The following is a 19,403-nucleotide window of genomic DNA, read 5'->3' as shown; positions in this document are numbered from 1 at the left end:
ATTTTCTAGAATGTTATATAAATGGACTCATGCTGTACATATTTACTTATCTGATTGCTTAGTCTAGACCCAATTAGGAACCAGCCTCCTGTGTGTATCACACCTTATTGTCCTCTTACCCACAGTACTGTTTTGGACTTTCTGGGTTTTTTGGTCTGGGGATCTCAAGGCAGTTTTTATGACGTCTGATTCCACAGTCTGGAGAATAAATGTGGCCTTGGACGCGATGTCTCTTTTCTCTTCCATTACCCATGCAGTCTTATTGGTGAGAAGTGACTCAATGTCCTTAACAACCTGTTGCAGCTTTGAAGATAAAAAGAATCTTTAAAGATCTAATCTGACAAATTTTAAAAATCTACATCCCAAGGGTCAGTAGAAAAAGATATTACACCGAAAAGTTATAAGCTGAGTGATATGTAAAAAAAGGTTGGAGGGACTTTCAGAACTGGGGTTCAGATAAACCTATTTAATGCTCTACTTGTTTAGTTTAATGAGTCTTGGTGGAAATTCTGAGCTGAGCTAGGGGCCTATATATAAATATAGCATCTCTCTCTTCTAAATGACAGCTGACGTCTTTTTGGTTTAGACCTATGGTACAGAGAAGGCATCAAACTATTGGCTCATCAGAATTGCTATTTTAGTGTCTAAACCCACATAATGACTTTACATCTATCTTTCTACAGCAATGCTTTTTCTTTTATTGAAATGAAATTCATACAACATACAATTCAACCTTTTCAAGTATACAAGTCAGAGGCAATTTAGTACATTCATGATGTTATGATGCAACCATCACCTCCAAAACATTTTCATCACCCCCATATAAAACCCATTAAACGGTTACTCTCCATTCTGCCCTCCCTCAGCCTCTGAAAAGTACTAATCTGTTTTCTGTTTCCATGGATTTACCTGTTCTGGACATTTCATAGAAATGGAATCATACACTATGTAATTCTTGTGTCTGACTTCTTTCACTGAGCGTAATGTTTTCAAGAGTCATTCATGTTGTAGTGGGAATCAGAATTTTGTATTTTCTTGTTTTACGGCTGAGTAAGATTCCACTGCATGGATATACTGCATTCTATTTATCCATTCATCTGATGATGGACATTTGGGCTGTGTCTGCCTTTTAGCTATTGAGAATAATGCTGCTAAGAACACAGGTATGCAAATCCCTATTTGAGTTCCTGCCTTCAGTTCTTTTGGGTGTATTCCTAGGAGTGGAATTACTGAGTCATATGGTAATTCTATGTTTAATTTTTTGAGGAACCTGGCAATGACATTTTACAATGAAATGTTCCTGTTGATAACATGATGAATATGTTTGTTCATAAATTCCATGAAGAGTTGTTGAACTTCCAGTGTGGGCTTGGTCTGATTCTGTCCTCAGGAAGCTCACTGTTTAGAGGGTGACAACACACCACGTGAATGTGATCGGTCTGCCAGAGACAACATGGATAATGTGGATGGAATGTGTACTCTGGACCAGGCACTGTGCTGAATAATCCTCATATGTTATCTCATCCAACCTTCTCCTCTATCCAAGGAGGTGGGTGCCATTACTACTCCTGTCTTACAGATGACTAAACTGATCTTGGAGAATGTGATGGTTAATTTTGTGTGTCAACTCGACCAGGCCATGGGTTACCGGATATTTGGTCTAGCATCACCGAGTGTGACTTTGAGGGTGTTTCTGGAGGAAGTGAGGCAGATTGCCTTCTCTGATGTGGCTGGGCCTCACCCAGTCAGTTGGGGACCTGACTAGAACAGGGAGTCTAAAAGGGAATTTCCCCCTGCCTGGCTGCCTTGAGCAGGGGCATTGATTTTTTTCCTTTAGACTCAAACTGACACATCAGCTCTTCCTGGGTCTCAGCTCTCTGGATTCAAATTGGAACTGTAACATTAGCTTTTCTGGGTCTCCAGCTTATTGGCTGCAGATTCGGGGACCTGTCAGTTTCCATAATCACATGAGCCAATTCCTTACAACAAATCTTAAAAAAAAATTTTTTTTAATGGAGGTACTAGGGATTGAATCCAGGACCTCATTCATATATGCTAAGCATGCCCTCTACCACTGAGCCACTTCCCTCCCCACAATTCCTTATAACAAATCTCTTTATATCTCCTGTTGGTTCTGTTTTTCTGGAGACCCCTGACTAAAACAGAGAAGTTGTCATGTTGCCCATGTCACCTGCCACTATGCTGCTAGAATTTGAACCTCTGTCTGTACTTCTCACCCCCATGTCCCCCACCATAAGAATATAGTCGGGGGATATTAACTCAGATGGAGGCATTTAGGGAGGCCATCTGGGAGGACGTGACACCTGAACTGAGTCTCGATCAAGGAGGAGTGGAAGGAATCAGCCAGTGAAGGACTGGAAAAAGGAGTTTCAGGTAGAGAGAACAGCATTTACCTGGAGGTGTGGAGCTTGGGACGGCAAGGCATGAACTGTCCCCCTAAAGTAGTGCAGGAGGGAGGGGAAGGTAAAGCTCAGTGGCGGAGTGCATGCTTAGCATGCACGAGATCCTGGGTTCAATTCCCATTAAAACAAATAAATCAAATAAATAAACCTAATTACCACCCCCTCCAAAAATAAAGTAGTGCAGGGTGAGGGAGGGAGATGGGGGAGGGGAGGAAGGGACAAGCCCATTCCACTAGACTATAGATTCTTAGAGACATGGACCATTCTCTTTGTTAAAATTCAGAATCAGTTTACAGACACTGAATGATTACTACATGTCAAGCACTTCCTTGGTGTCGCTTTCTCTTTTAACTGCCCTACAATTTCCATTTCCCCTTCCTAATTTTACTCTCAACAATTGAATGAATACCTCAGATTTTACCTGGGGCATGCTGCCCAACTACAGAGCATATTGTCCCAGGCTCCCTTGCAGCTAGGTTTGGCCATGATATGTGCAACTTCTGGGTTGTCATCATAACACACGTCTCCAAGGAATTTATTACAACCTTATTAGCACATCATATAGTGAGTAGATGCATCCTCTCTCTCCATTCTCCTCTCTTCACCCTGCACACCACACAGCTTGCCCTGGACTCCCTCCCCTCTCTCCCCACTGGTATAAACGCAGCACTGCAGCAACCCAGCTTTGACCACATAGTTGAGGACAAGATGACAGGGGGTGGTGGAGCAACAGTAGGGAAAGAACATGGGTACCCTTAATGACCTCATGGAGCAGATCCCTTCACCAGCCTGGATTGCTCATCTCTGGACTGTTAACTCAGAAAGTAATAAAGATCCATCTTTTTAATGCCATTGAATATTTAGGTCTCTTTGTTGTAGCATCTCAGCATACCCTAATACAGTCTTGCTTAGTCTGTGTTTCTTGGGATAGATCCTGTCTTTAGGGTGCAGTACATGCGCGCGCGCGCACACACACACACACACACACACACACACACACACACACACACAGTGTCTATCATCTATATCTGTATTGAGATCTACAGTGATCTACATATAGTGATAAACATAGCAATATACATGTATATGTCATAGTTATACATAATACATATCATATAACATAATATTCTATGTAATTAACATGTTATTATTAAAATATGTTGTCATAAATCATACAGTGTAAATATCATAGGTATGCTATATGACATACAGTGCATATAAATATAGTATTCACCTCCATTTGCTGATTTTGAGATCTGTAAATGTTTGTTACCTGGCTAGGCTCCAAGACTCAGCTTCCACTCACCTCTTTAGTGCCTGTGGTTGTGTTTGAAGAAGTGGTTTCTGAAAAGGACATCAAAGGAAGTTACTGTTGGAACTGAGAGTGAAAGTGTGGATAGGTCGGCAGGTAAGGTGCATAACGCTGTTGCATCTAGAGGGTCTGAACTCATGCTCTTTACATTCACTGACAAGGTCATTTGCTCTTTTTGGGGATCAGAGTCCAAATTCCACGTCGCGCCATATAGCAGTGCTCTTCGACTTAGAGTGATTTTTGTCCCCAGGGGACATTGATGATGGCTGGAGATATTTTTGGTGGTCACAATTTGGGGGCGAAAGGTATGTTACTGGCATTGAGTGCATGGAGGCCTGGGGTGATGCTCAAGAGGAAGCAAAAGATTGTAAGCTCCAAATTTTTTAATTCAGTCCTGGCTGAGCATTATAACTGAAATGCCTGAGGAAACAGAAAATTAGATGCCTCAGGTTTAAAAATTCAGCCTGGCTGGGAATAACAACGGCAACAGGAATGTCAGTTTACGATCATCAGCTGTTAACGAGACCTTGGTGTGTTGCTTCTTGTACTTTGTGAGGATAACCATCTCTATTTAATTTAATTTAATTTTTTGTTGAAGTGTAGTTGATTTATTATGTTAGTTTTGGGGTGTACAGCAAAGTGATTCAGTTATACATATACATATACATATATATATTTCAGATTCTTTTCCATTATAGCTTCTTACAAGATATTGAATATAGTTCCCTGTGCTACACAGTAGGTAACCATTTCTATTTTAGAAAGATGATAAAAGGTTAGCAAATGTTTACATACCTGTTATCATGAACCTGAGGTTAAGTCTATAGCTATACTGTGCCTTGGTTTTCAGCTGTTTCAGTCTATTTGCTAAAAAAGAATAAATAATAATCCTCTTGGGATTATCTACTAGTCTTTTCTTTATGGGTTTCCTTTTTCTCGTCATCTCTTTTAGGACCTAATATTGGGGAGGACATATCATTAGAGGGATCTGAAAGTTGAGGGTCATGTCACACTCTGGAGAATGCCCACCCAGCAGCCATGCCCCTTTTCTTTCTTGTTAACAGAACACTGATTTTGTTCAGATGTGTGAAGTGGACACTGCCCTCCCCTTAGAGTCAAGCCCAGAGGTCTCTTTCTGTTATTTCAGGAACTTGGAGTTTAGGAGTGGGAATTTGACCCAGAGCCAGCCAAACAGGCATAAGGGGAAGTCTTCTGGGAAGCTTCTGAGGAGATATATATATATATCCTGTGGTAAAAAGAGAGGCTCAGGAGTACCTATCCTCCTCTTTGTTTTCCAACAGAAGTATGGATATATGAAGGCATGATGTTTGGAGCAATGGCAGCCATTTTGGAACCATGAGGGAGAGCCAACAGAGGCCAGTCTAGAACTCTTCTGTTATTGAGATGCCACATTAACAAACTCAGAAACTATCTCTCTCTGGGATTCTTATTATATGAGACTCATTGATAATTCCTGTTGATAAGTCACTTACAGTCAGGCATCATATTACTTAAAGCCAAAGGAACTGTGACAGCTATGGGGTTAGTAGTAGTGAGAAGGATGAGAACACCTGGAGACACTTGTCATTCAGCTTCTCCCATAGCATTATCAACGATCTTTTCCCTACCCCCTCAACTGGAGTCATCAGTGATGAACCTTGGCTCAGACATGAACCCAGTGACCAAAAATCTCAACACTGAAGAGAAAAGTTGAGAGACTACTTAAGGGAGGATAAAAATGGAATAGGACAAATTTAAGAACATAGAGGTAGAAACTGAGATTCATAAGGAAGTTTCACTTCTTGAAGAAAGCTTGGAAAGAAGGAAGTGATCCCTCCACTACTCTAAATCATAAGAACCACCAGCCATATTTAGACAACACAGGCTGAAATGGACTATCTCTGTGGTAAGTCTCACCAGGCTCCCACCCTAATTTAGATTTATAAGCAAAAGACTTCATATTCTTGGGAAAGAGAGGTTACCAGTCAACTGTCAATTTGCCTTCACATTCTACCTTTTCCATGCTCTGTTCTGTTTCACGGAGAGCTCCATTTCACAGAATATCTTGCCCTGTGGCTTCCTGATAGATGGGAAATAACTGGTAGAATATTGGAGAGCAGAGGAAGGGAGGAACCAGGGTAATTATACCCTACCCCCACCCCTGCTTCTTGTGGTATCTCCAGCATTGGCTGAATAGTTTCCAAATTTCCAGCTCTCATTAAATGGACTCAGCTCTTGGGTCCTGGTAATACCATTTCTCTCCTGTCCCTCTAGGTATAGGATGGCCGCCAACTTCTTCTCTTGCTAATCTCTGGGTTGCTTCACTATCCATTTGACTTCTCAGCCCTTCCTTCACCAATTCTCTATATGAGATTACTTACATTTGAAAGACCTAGTGTGGTTTCTGTTTTCTAGGCTGGATCTTGACTGATTATCATTTATTTTGCACCAGAAAAGGAGTGCTTTGTTCCTTTTATAGCTTCCCTGAGACCCGTGTTGCTATGCAGCAAGTGACTAAGAGTGTGGACTTTCAATATTGGCTGATTCAAGTTAAAAATCATCTTGTTAGTTGGCTGGCCTTGGGCAGGTTTCTTAACTTTTGGGTGCTTCTTTCTTTATCTGTAAGTTTCTTTATCTGTAATAACAGTGCTTACATCATGCAATTATTGAAAATGAAATAACGAATGTGAAGCACTTGGTGTAGTACTTGGCATGTAGTACAAATGAAATAAATATTATCTATCAGAATTATTGTTTCTCCATTCATCAGTTTCCTAAAATTTAGCTTTTAAGTTTCTTTCTTGTATGATTTCAACTGTAGCCAATACCTCATGGATAGTCTGCCAAGTCCCATATTTCTTGTGGATAGATTTTCCCCATTTATATGGTTTCTTTGACATTGGTCCTGCTTATCCAACACAGCACCTCTCCCCGGACAAATATCCAAGGGTAGGCATGTGACTTAAACTGGGCCAATTTGTATATTTCCAAAGAATTTGTAATTATGTCCAAGAAAGAACCAGTTGATCCTTCTTTGGGTGATTGCATCAATAACAATGCTAAGATCTGGAGCGGTTTGTGGCCATATTTCCAGTCCTGTGAACTAGGAAGCAGAGAAAGCCAGTTTGTAATGAAACAAAAGAAAGGAGCAGATCCAGAAAGTATGGGAGACTGGGACACCCTGACAGTGTTGGGTCCCCAGCTTCAGTTCATTCCAGAATCCCAGTTCTATTCTTGTCCTTGAGTTCCAAGACATAGCCATGCATCCTTATCATCTTTTCTGCTTAAGTTGGCCTGAGTGGCTTTCTCTATTTTGCCATTCAAAGAATCCTATCTCAGTGACCTCCATCTCCAAAGTTCACTCGCCTTCTTACCCTCATTATTTCTCCAAACTTCCTTCTTTCCTTTCCCCTTCCTCTTTCCATCACCCATTTCCCTCCAGAAAATAGAAATACATCTTGGCCCCACTACAAATGTATGGACCACAAATATATGTTTTCTGGTATCACATTCAATTAAAAATTAGAAAGGGAAATGAGAAGAGAATGTTCTTACTCTGACAAGTGTTTTCATTGGAGTTATTGAAGTGTGCATTCCCAGAGAGGAGTTTATACCCAGCATTACAATGGCAGTAGAAACTTCCTTCAACATTCTGGCATTCAGCATTCACTCCGCAATATATACTAATGGGTGGTTTACATTCATCAATATCTGGAACACAAAGGAGAAACTTGGTCATTCATTCAACAAAGACCTATTGAGCATCTATTATGTGCCAGAGCTACACCCTTTCCATCTGGTTCTATCCTGGCTTTCCAAGACAACTCAGTTAAAGTCATGGTTGTCTTTGTTTTTTCCTTTCTTCATTGACTTTGGTTGGATTCTCCAAGAAGCAGGCATTGAGATAAGGATTCAAGTGCAAGTATTTACTTGGGAGATGATCCCAGAAAACACTGGAAGGGAAAAGGTGAAATGAAACAGAGAAAGGAAGGCACGTTTTGGGAAAATTCAAACAAAAAGAAATCAAGATAAACATCATACAGAGTCGAGTCCAAGGCAAAGAAGCATGAGGCCAGGTAAAGAAGAGCATTTTGTATTGATAAAAAGAAAGCTGCATGGTCTTGAAATATCTTTAAATAGAATAATTTTTATTAAATCGTTAAATAATGTAATATTTTAGAAGTCTGAATTATAGAGAAAACGAGAGAAGCTAACAAGAACTTGGAAGTGCTAATCTAACATAAGAGGGAGGAATGCCTACAGGTTGGGCCACTTTGCCCATGAGAATGCCTGCACTCTCAGTTACAAAATACCAGCTGAACAATGGCTTTAACTCTTGCTACTCAATGTGAGGTTCTCGGACCAACAGCATGGATATCACCAGGGAGTTTGTTAGAGATGCAGAACCTCAGGGCTCACCCCGTACCTAAGGGGTCAGAATCTACATTTTAACAAGATCCCCAGGTGATTCAAATGCACATTACTCATTAATATGCACACATATACCTGACATGTAAAGATTCTGAATAATAAAAATAATAAGGTAAAATTATATATGCTATACACTTGTAGAGGTTATCCCCTTTTTGAACATTTATGGAAGTGACATTAACATTATAATCCTCACATTATGGAGAAGAAAACTGAGATCTAGCTAGGTTCTGGAAGAGCCCACTTTCCTGACTTCGTGAGAGCATTGCTTTCTTGGTGAAGGTTGATTTGGCAGAGCTCTCAGCATCACACATTACAGTTACCTCCCCACAATCCTCGTGCTGCCTTCCTCCCACTTCCACCTCCAGGTGATTTGAATATTATCCCTTTACCTTCACATATCTCCAAGGGGAATGTGAAGAATTTCTGCCCAGATTGAGAAGTGTATCCAGGGTTGCAGGTGCAGTAAGTACCATTGACACAGGAAGCATTTAAGGGGCACTGAGGACAGGTCCCTGCAAGAAGAGAGGCAGGTCAGACATCACTGGCATCAGAAGCTCTCCTGTTATCACTTTGTTTTGCCTCTGAGCAAGGCCGCTCAAGGCTGAGGAAGCTGCACCTTTTTCCTTCTGTTTGATCTCAGTACATCAAAAAATTAGAGATACCAAACCCAAGCTATGGAAAAAACGTGTGATTCCTGTGCATGATAAAGGGCCAGGGTTGGCATTAAACAAGTTAATTTTAACACAAAATTTCCATGCAATGTAATTGTGCTAGTCTCAAGATCATTGCCAAGTTTATAAAAAGGGAATAAGTTTTAAGATCTTGGACTCTGGGTTTGATTCTGGCTCCACCACTTACTACCTGTGTGTCTTTGCATATGTGTTCTAACCTCTCTGTGCCTCAAGTCCCTCACCTGTCAAATGGGCTATTATAAGGAGTAAGTGAATTAATACATATTAAGCGCTTTGGGCAGTGCTTGGCACATAATAGGTGTCAGCTATGATTATAAAAACCTGAATTTGTAGGGTACCACAGGAGGTAAAGTCTAATAAGGGTACATGTTATCTTTGTAACCCCACGTATAACTTCATTTGGATGGAGATCACTAAAGATCTTAACTTGAGGCCCCTTGAAAATGAATGGAAATAATGGGGCTGAGGAAATACCTCAAGCTTTGTGTCTAATGGAGAAATCTGGGAACTGTTAAGGGTCCACAGGGAGTGGAGGCTGGGAAATGATGGGGGGCCACGTGCAGAGCCTGCCTCCTCAGAACACGTCCCCTGGCTTTTGGCTAGAAATGCAGAATCTCAGGCCCCACCCCAGACCTGCTGACTGAGAATCTCATGAAATTGCTAAGGGATTAAAGTTAACTTGTAATGATCTTTTCATTTCTTGTTGACTTGCTTGTGATCAGAATGAAATGATTATCATCATGCTCTGTCTCTCCCCGCCTAGAATGTTTGCTTCACAAGACTTTGTGTGTTTTATTTACTGTCTACATTGGGCACATTGTGATTACTAAAAATAAACAAATAGACAAATAGTAGTTAAAAAAATAAGATAACTTAAAAGATACCCAAATTTGATGAAATGATGAATTAAAAAGAATTACAGGAGCAAGCCTGCCCCAGTTCTGTTCCCAGAAGTCCCCTTTCTCTAGCCTGTTGGAGGATGTGAGTGGTTCCAGGTGCATCATTTGTCTACACCCTCCCTGATCCCTGGCTATGGAAAAGTCAGGCTTTGAGCACTCACCTTTGGATTTCTGAGCCAGGACTCCTGACAAGCTCAGCAGAAAGCAGAGTCCTGGAACAGGGAAGCAGAAGGGAGACACATGAAATGACTGAGGAAAGATTCCAGGATATTCTGTAAAGGCTGGGTATCAGTCATCGATCGCTGTGTAACAAACCATCATCACAAAATGTAGTGGGTCCTGGTTATGGAAGGTCTCTGTTTACCAAGTTGGATAATGGGTTGAGTGAGGGTGGACTAGTTTGGTGGAGCTGGGATAAACTTTGATTCCTGTGCATAGAGGACTGAGAGTGGTGGGACTGAGAGACCATTTGAGGCTGAGAGTCTGGAGAAGCTGGGAAGGGGATGTCTAGGCTTCCTTGGGGAGGGAGGTTCAGGAGATTTGGCAGCTAGTGGCTATGAAGGAAGACCTGGAGGAGATGGATTAAAATGTGGCATGCCCTGTGATGCAAACACACTTCCCTCCTGCCTATGAATGAGCCGGTGAAATCTAACTTGAAGAGAGACTCCTGTCTTGGGGAGAAGATTTCCTTGGTTGGAGGGGATTGGGCAAAATTCTAAGGTCAGATTCAACAACACCTAAGGGGAATTGAGCTCTTACCACATGCCAGGCATTGTTCTAAGCATTTTAAGCAGCTGAATTTCAGCTTTGTAACAACTTTAGGAGGTGAGTACAATCAGTATTAACCCCATTGTATGCAGATTAAGAAACAGGAACAGAGAGGGTAAGTAACTTGCTCCATTTTCCAGAGCTACTCAGCAGCAGAGCTGAGATTAAAACCCGTCTCTGGGTTCCACTGCTAACCTGCCAACCCTCATGACCTCCTTTTCGGGAATCCTACACAGTGGGGCATGTGAGGAGGTGCTGTTCAGATTGTAGACACCAAGTTGGCATGTTTATTATGACAGTGACTTGAGGAAGGGGTGCCTTTTCTTCCAGAAGATACCACTCTCTAGATTAGACTGGAGTCTCAAAGTCCAGTAAGAGGGTGTGATATGCTACTTTGGTCATTTGAGGCAATCCAGACCAAACGCAGGATTTGGAAGAAAAGGACTAGCAGGGGCCCTTTAAGAGTGGGAGGGAGGGTAATACTAACACTTTTTGGATCTCCCTGTAGGAGTTTCCGACTTCCGTTGTAACAAATTACGTGAATTTACTGGCTTCAAATAACAGAAGTTTATTCCCTTACAATTCTGTAGGGAATTCAATTCTGTCAAAAATCAGTCTCCCTGGGCTATAAAATCAAGGTGTCAGCAGGGCTGATGCCTCTGGAGGCTCTAGGGGAGAATGCATTCCTTGCCTTTTCCAGTTTTTAGAGGCTGCCCACATTCCTTGGCTCATGGCCCCTTCTTCTATTTTCAAAGCCAGCAGCATAGCATCTTCTCTCCTTTCTGGTCTCCTGCCTCCCTTGTGTGATTATATTGGACCCACCAGCATGACCAAGGATAATCCTTCCATCTCAAGATCTTTAGCACTTCTGCAACCAAGTCCCTTCGACCATGTAAAGGAATTTAGGACATGCCACCCTCAAATATGCCCCTTTGGCATATTGATTATTTTGAGCTGAAGGCACTTGAGAGGCAAAAGATGCAGGAAGGGTTTATGACCTTTTCTTCCTAAAAACCGGCTATAAAATTTCCCGTAAGAAAGTCGCCCTCCCTGTACCAGGATAAGAACACCTTTACTACCAGAGACTCGGAATGGGCACGGAAATAGATCTGTATAAACACACGTACTAAACTAACTGTATCTTCCACTAATTTTCCCTTCTCTGTATCTCCTGGATGTTTCCTCACAATTTTTTGCACCTCGCCCAAACCCCCTTGTCTTTTCGTTTCCTCGCAAATTTACCCTGTCTTTGTCTAAAAGGTGTAAAAGCTCTGTGCTCTGGTCACTTCTCTGGGTCTTTATTTTCTTGTGAAGGCTCCCATGTACCCGTTAAAATTGAATTACACTTGTACGCTTCTCTCCTATTAATCTGTTTTATGTCGGTGTAATTTTTTTTAAAGTCTCAGTTTTTGTTTTAGTTTTAAAAGCACCTTTATGGTGGCATGGGTCCTGTACAGTAAACTACACATATTTCAGATGCGCACTTTGATGAATTTTGATAGATGTATATTTTATGTCAGTTTAATCCTTATTCCCAGCTGGAGACCCTAAGAAGGTAGAGGAGAATTTTTACCTCCCCATACATATATGGTGACCTATTCACAGATTCCAGGGCATTAGGATGTTGACATCTTTGGAGGGAGGCATTATTCATTCTCCCCAGTTTTTATGCTTTCCCCAAAGAAGTTGCCAGGTCTGTCTCGTGATCAATTACTTATGCAGCTGCCCTCACAGAGCATTTTGAATATTTTTGATTCTCCAATGAATATAGTCTCAGCTGGGACGTGAATCACTTGATGGCTAGATCCTGTCATATTCCTTAATAGGTTTAAATTTCCCTTTTCCCTACTTTGGTATAATAACTAATTTGCAGCAGCTACAGTAACATTTCAGCTGTCCCAATGATGACTATAGTTCACAGAGGTGGCCAGTACAGTAAAAAGAGTTTCCAGGTTCCTAAAACTTAGGCAATCTGGGCACCATCACGTTTCCTCGAGGCGGGTCTTCAGGGTTTCCTTCCAGCCCGGCCAGAAACTCCATGCTCAATAATATGGGCATAGGTCTTAGGTTAGGGGTCTCAAAGAGCCATTAGCATGCCAGAACCCCAGACTTCTAGGACACTTTAGAAATCATTAGCTGACTCTTTTTGCTGATGAGGAAACAGGTCCCCAGGGGTCAAGTGCTTCAGAAACCATATGTGTAAATTTTGGTAAGTTGCTTAACTTCCCTAAATTTCCTTCCATGAAACAGGGGTGACAGCATTGCCTCCCTCCTGGGGCTGGGGTGATGACATAAACGAGGGAGTGCGTAAAGCAGAGTATTATCATTTTATCTGCTCTAGAATTCTATTTTAATTCTTCACCTGATACTCATTCTACTAGACTGCCTGTTCCATCTAGTGATGTGGGCAGTTTATGGATTACCAAAATTCGTAAACAATCCATCTCAGAAGTTTCCGGGACTCTGCCTGCAGTTGTCGAAAATCAGGAAACATCTTGTTTGAGTGTCTCTCATTAAAAAAGTTGTTTAGCTTTATGGAGGTATAATTGATATATAAAAAATTGCACTTAAATTTGATTCCACAGATATATACTGATACCTCTTATATGTAAGATGTTGTGGAAAGGGCTGCAAAGGTGAAGGGACCTGGCCTTTATCTTCAAGTAGCTTATATTATTTTGATAGACTTTATGATCTATGACCTGCCACTGCAACTAAAATAACTGTGAGACTTGGAGCAACCTTCCTGTGGTGCCATTTTGTATCTGTAATGTGGAAATGCTGTGCAATAATGAATGTAAAGCAATTTTAGCCTGAGGCCAGGCTAAAGCAGGTGCTCAATATATATTAGCTTTGGTTGATATTGTGGCTTTTGAGATTGTGGCTATTGATATTGTTATTTGATCTGGAGAGAATGAAAGGGATTTCAGATTTGGAGAACCATCTACACAGAGGTGGTGGCTGAAGTCATGGGCTCATGGCATTCCTCCAGGGAGAGGAAGTTGAAAAAGAGAAGAATACCAAAGGCATATTAGTAAAGATCTGGAGCCAGGTGGCTTGGATTCAAATCCTGGCTCTGCCATTTATAAGCTGTGTGACCTTTGACAAGTAACATAACCTCTCTGTGCCCCAGTTGTCTCATCTGTAATAATATTAGTATCCATCTCATGGGCCTATTATGATGATTAAATGGATTAATACACAAGGTGCATAGTGAATGCCCAATGTTGGTTATCATTATTAATATTCAGGAAAAGGAAAAAGGAAGAGGAAAGAAAGAATATCAAGAGAGGTAGAAAAAATGTCAGGGCAGGGCTAGGTCACAGAAGCTACCATGGAGGAGAAGCTATCAATTCGGAAAAAAACCTGTGAAGAAGATGAACAACTCATTGGATTAGACCATAAGGAAAATTTTAGGGATATTTCTTTTCAGAAATTGACATATTGTAAACTGATCATACATCAATGAAAAAAAAAAAAAAAAAGAACAAGAAGATGAAAAAATAGAAAATATCTAGTTGGCTGGGTCAATTGGAGTGAGAAGAAACAAGGAAATAAGTGTAGCGTCCAGAGTTAGCTTGGCTAGATATACTGTGTTTGTATTTGACTGGAGCATTGACAGGGAAACAAGAGTTATCTAAGATTTGGTTTGCTGAACTGGCGCACCTAAGTAAGAACAGCTCCTATTTTGGACCTAGAAAGTTATTTCAACGATATTAATAAGAATAAAAGGACTCTTAGCAGAAAAAAAAAAAAAAAAAAAAAGGAGACTGTTCAAAACAGAGCAGAAGAACGAGGAGAAGGAAAAGACAGCTAATTGTCAAACCATGTAGCTCCTGATAGCTCCTGATCGGCAGTAGGTCAAGGTACAGTTATTGTCAAGGTTACACATACCTGGAAGAAGCGGTGGCCCTCGCATTCCTGTGTGCAGGTGACCCTCGCCAGCCAGCTCTCAAAGCTCCCTACTGGGCTTTAAGCCGACCACTTTTCCTGTCTCAAGGAAATCTCATGAGAATTGCCATTTGTCTTAGGTCAGCCGACTCAGGAAATTGCTATCAGAAAAGTAAACTTCTTCCTGTCTTTCACCACCAGACCCATGGTTCTGCTTTTTATTTCTTTATTTTCTACACCTTTTCTTCACTTGTTTTCTTACGCTTCTTTTGTAGTAGGTTTTCCTAGCTGTTGTTGATCACCTTTGGGATTACAGAATCAATTGGTCCTAGAGGGGCCAGCAGCTTTCAACAATGGGAATCTCTGGGCAACTGCATATCTCAGAGTCCAGGCTCAGCCTCCAGCCTCATCCCAGAGGGCATCGCTCCATTCTAGGTCCACGGAATAAAACAGTGAACAAAACAGGCAAAAATCTCCATTCTCCTGAAGTCTTTTTTTTGCACACGCTGTTCCCTCTACCTGAAATTCCCTTTCTATAACCCCAGATCCCCTTTCAACTCTCAGATCCAGAAGATACATTTCTTCCCAGGAAATCTTCACAATAGCTTCAAATGTAGCCTATACTAATTCATTTGCATAATAATGTGGTTGTCTTAGGCCAGCTGCCTATCAGCAGATCTTGAGGTAGGAATTAAGATGCACAAGATTTGTTGGGGGAAGGGAGTAAGGGTTGGGATGTACATGATTTGTCGGAAGGGCAGGGGTTGTGACCACATGATTTGGGTAATAAGGGTTGGGATGACATAATTTGTGGGAGGGGTAAGGGTTGGCACGCAAATGATTTTTTTTTTGGGAGGGTAAGGGTTAGCATGCACATATATGTTGAGTGGAGTAATGGTTAGCATGCAAATAATTTGTCAGAGAGTAATTGTTGGGATGTGCATGGTTCGTTGTGGGGAGCAGGGGTTGGGAAGTCCATGATTTTTTTAGGGAGGATAGGGGTTGCCCCAGCTAATTCCATGGGGGAGCTCTGGAGTGTGTACCGTGGAGATGACCCATCGTGAATGGGTGCGTGGGGACATAACCTGACAGGCAAAGTGATGGATGGGATACAGGCAGAGCACCAGGAGTGTCCACTATGGCTCAAACCTTTGTCTGGCTGTTTCCCCACTGCCTCAAGAGTTGCTACACAGAATATGAATGTTACTTCCTCTTAATTTTAAAGTGAGTGTTCAAAATAATGATTTCCCATAAGCCATATTGCACTATTACATGATCAAGCCAAGGAGCAGCTTACATGTGATTCTCAGTTCTTTAGAGTCTCAAGGATTATTAAGTCACTCACAGTTAATTCAAGTAAATGTTGGTGTAGACCTCTATAGGGGATGCTGTTAGTGCCTGCCCTAGGCCCCATTTACTGGTCTACTGCTTAGAACTATACATTTTAATACATGAAAACATATTAAAAAAATACAGGGGAAAAATTAAAATTTGCTAATTTCATGAATGTATTTCCCCGCAAAAAACAAATGGGTGTTTCTTTTTGTACCTATCCCCCAGCTGTTGTGAGTTGGCTGTTATCACTTATGTCTGCCACTTCCTCCAGAGAATTGCTCTCAACTAAACAGAAGCTACTCTGGGAGGCTGTGACCCTCATCCTCAGGGAGCATCTTGAAAGCCAATGATGGGCTGAGATGGGGGGTACCAAAGGCCAGCCCATGGTGTCAAAGTGAGAGCAACTCTGTGGTCTCACTCATGCTCCAGAGTTCTTCGTGGACTCAGGGTGATTCTTAACTCTGGCTGAACCTACATCTTTACCCAACTCCTTCATCTACCTTACCCAGTTTTCCTCACTCTCTCCTGGTAGCAACCTCAACAAATCATGAGCACCCAACGCCTCACCTAACACAATCCTTTGTTTATTTGGTTATGTCACCAAAACAGGAAAAAAGAATTCAAGGTTTCCAGCTCCTTCTGTGTTTTTTCTGAGAAAAGATTTAGAAATATTGTACATTGAGCTACCTCCCCATGGGAACCCAGTAAAGACCGCGAGGGTCAGTCTCTCGGCTGGGAAGGAGATTTGGGCATGCAGCCAGCCGTGGCCTGAGTCTCTGTGTGGGAGCCCATGATTGGGTTAACAAATTGTAACAGATCCCAGCCTCTTATCTCTTTAAAGAAGAAGTACTTAGTAACTGCCTTGAGGTTTTAGCAATGACCTAGGCCCCCGGCTATAAACGTTGGGTGTGCATGTTGTTAGTCTTCTATCCCCAAAACAGCCTTGTGCTGGAATGGTAAACAACTTATAAAAAGCTGCAGACTCAGAGGTGAGAAGGCTGGGTAGCCAATGACGGGTAAGATCCCCTGAAGGGGGCAACCTAAGACAGGCACAGCCACATGAGTCCAAGCTGTTAAGCAGCTGATTCTCATACTTTCTGCTGTGATAAGTTGAAAGGCTCAACACAAACATGATTCACCAAAAAGGGTCTTCTGACCTTGAGCCAAACACTAACAACAAACAAAGCCTTTGTACTCATTGTCACCCCACCCTGTCCTTCCCTAAATTCCTGTATTCCTCCTTTGACTGTACTCAATAAATATGGGAGATTTGAGAGGCTCGTGGAGTTGGCTCTCGACTCCCTCTTGCTCTCTTGACTTTTCCACAGAGTCTTGAGTAAATCATTTCATCTCGGTGGGACTTCTGCTGGCCAGAACCCACAACTGGTGATGAACGCACATCTATGGGCATCCAGGGGGCTCCAGAACCCACAGGGTCTGGGGCGGTTGGGGTGGGGCTGCTCCCACGGTCCACGTGCCCCCTCTTCCTCTTCCTCCTCCTGACCTCTGCTTTCAGGTGCCAGGAGCAGGCCCAGACCACAGACTGATAGACACGAACTTTGGGCCTCCTGGGAGGTGAGGACCAGCTCTGCCAGTGTAAGTGCAGTGATGGGTCTAAAACCTTCCCAGGTGATGGTTATGTACTTTTCCTGCCAGATGGATGTGGCCCTTCACTGGGGTTCATCTGAATATTGGCACCCCTCCCCCAACAAAGTGCTGCAACCAACGTCACAGGTGCTATGAGACCTGTGGCAAAAGCAGAAAGGACTGTGATGAGGAGTTCCAGTATTGTCCCTCCAAGATCTGCCAAGTCGTGTAGAAGACACTAGGATTAGGTCAGCATGTTCAGGCTCGTGAAACCACAGTGCAGCTCTTGTTTGATTGACAGTGCTAGACATTTAGGCTGTAAATCATACCTGGACAGCTAACGAGCTGCATGTAGGAGTCACTGTGAAGAAAAAATCTCTGATCTCTTCCAGATGATGCTGACAGGTGGCGACAGCAAATGAGGACAGATGAACATGACCTTTGACAAAGAACTAATGTTTTTACAGCATAAAGCTGACTTATTTTTGTGAAAGAATTGTTTTAGGATCTTCTTTTGATATTAAGGCTTCAAACTAAAGATAAAAAATGGAGATTATCTTCCTGGATGTTGCTGCCTTAGTGTGCCTGTCTTGACCAATCTCAGAAAAGGTGCATGTTAAGGAGAACTTAAGAATTTTTTTTTTAAATTAAAGTGTAGTTGATTTACAATGTTAGTTTCAGGTGTGCAGCCAAGTGATTCACTTATACATACACATACATATATAGTTTCTTTCCAGATTCTTTCCCATTAATATGTTATTATGAGAAACTGAATATAATTCTCTGTGCTATACATTAGGTCTTTGTTGTTTATTAGATATATAGTAACGTGTGTCTGTTAATCCCAACCCCCTAATTTATCCCTCCCCGCCCTTTCAAGGGGAGAATTTTTTTTTTTAAAGAGTCTGTAGCTCAATATTCACAACTGTATTTACCAAAAAAAAAAGGTCAAATACAAAATTCATTATAAGGTATGTTCAACATCTTATTTGGAAATATGGGAAAACCTTCACTTAGAAGTATGTTTTTGTTTATTGTAAAAATTTAAACATACATTTATGCCTGGAAAAAAAGAAATATTATACTTGGATTACGGAAGAGCGCAGATAAAGTCCCTAGTTATCAATACTATTTTATTGATGATGATAATGGTTGAATCCAATTTGGAACTAGAGAGTACTTAGTCCTTACACCATACTGCCACCTTCTGGGAAAACTAAGGAATAAGAAATTCAAAGTACTTTCAAATGCTGGGTTTATGAAGCAGGACTGAGGTATAGAAGAAGGTCTAAATCTTTGGGGTATGAAGACTGAAGCAAATCCTATAGAGATATTAACTAGTTCCTTTACATATCACCGTAAATCTATTAGTATGTTCTTATAGCACTTGAAAATTCAGGTCTAAAGATTCTCATTAAGTTAATAAGCTTAACTTTGTAACAAGTACATAAAAATGGGAGGTAGGAACTTGGTCTTCACACTTATTCATCCCCCCACCTACCCATCCATCATCCCCCCATCCATTCACCTATCATCTACTTATCCATCCAGCAAATGTTTAAGATATACTTTCTCTGTGCTCAGTGATTTTATGTCAGGGTGATTACTTTCACTCACTCTCAATTTTTCTCTCATTTCAAGTGGGGTTAATCTTGCCAATTCATTTAGTATTCAGGAGGAATGCATTCACAGTACTAACAAAATCTGATTTTCTTCCCTTTGTTAAAAAATACACTTTTCATGGAAATACTTCTAGGTAATAAAATCAGACAGTGGGTGCAGAGCAAGTCTGAGAATAAGTACATGTCAGAGGAGAAAAAAATAAGGATATTGTATAATTAACTCATACTACTGATGTATTTTGAGTAAGTATTTTAAAATACAAGCCACTTCAGTTTTAATGTCTTCATCATATTGCACTGTAAGGAATTATTTATTCAACCCCCCACTGATGGACAACACACTTAGGCTGCTTCCATTTTTACCCTATAATAAATACTGCTGCAACAAGCACCATTTACAATAGCCAAGACAGGGAAACAACTTAAGTGTTCACTGACAG

The 19,403-nt window shown here is 41.4% G+C and overlaps 1 protein-coding gene across 3 annotated transcripts in view; it reads right to left on the bottom strand.

Annotated features, from left to right (window-relative positions):
• The window catches only part of ADGRE3 (adhesion G protein-coupled receptor E3), a 42,024-nt gene extending 27,038 nt beyond the window's left edge, over positions 1-14,986 (bottom strand). For 2 of the 3 annotated variants that reach the window (XM_045516089.2, XM_074350579.1), the window contains exons 1-6: positions 14,423-14,986; positions 9,922-9,972; positions 8,559-8,681; positions 7,291-7,446; positions 3,730-3,767; positions 120-303 (exon numbers count right to left, since the gene is read on the bottom strand). In XM_045516089.2, coding sequence (XP_045372045.2) covers positions 120-303; positions 3,730-3,767; positions 7,291-7,446; positions 8,559-8,681; positions 9,922-9,972; positions 14,423-14,447 — 577 coding nt within the window. In that variant the 5' untranslated portion in view covers positions 14,448-14,986. Of the gene's footprint in view, positions 1-119; positions 304-2,414; positions 2,458-3,729; positions 3,768-7,290; positions 7,447-8,558; positions 8,682-9,921; positions 9,973-14,422 lie in introns of those variants that run through there. The other variant, XM_074350580.1, reaches the window with a different exon arrangement.
• Positions 14,987-19,403: the final 4,417 nt, after the last annotated feature.

The sequence above is a fragment of the Camelus bactrianus genome, chromosome 22 (assembly GCF_048773025.1).
Source record: "Camelus bactrianus isolate YW-2024 breed Bactrian camel chromosome 22, ASM4877302v1, whole genome shotgun sequence".
Classification (NCBI taxonomy): Eukaryota; Metazoa; Chordata; class Mammalia; order Artiodactyla; family Camelidae; genus Camelus; species Camelus bactrianus.
The sequence above is the reverse complement of the archived record's forward strand: the minus strand, read 5'-3'. Positions and strand labels throughout refer to the sequence as shown.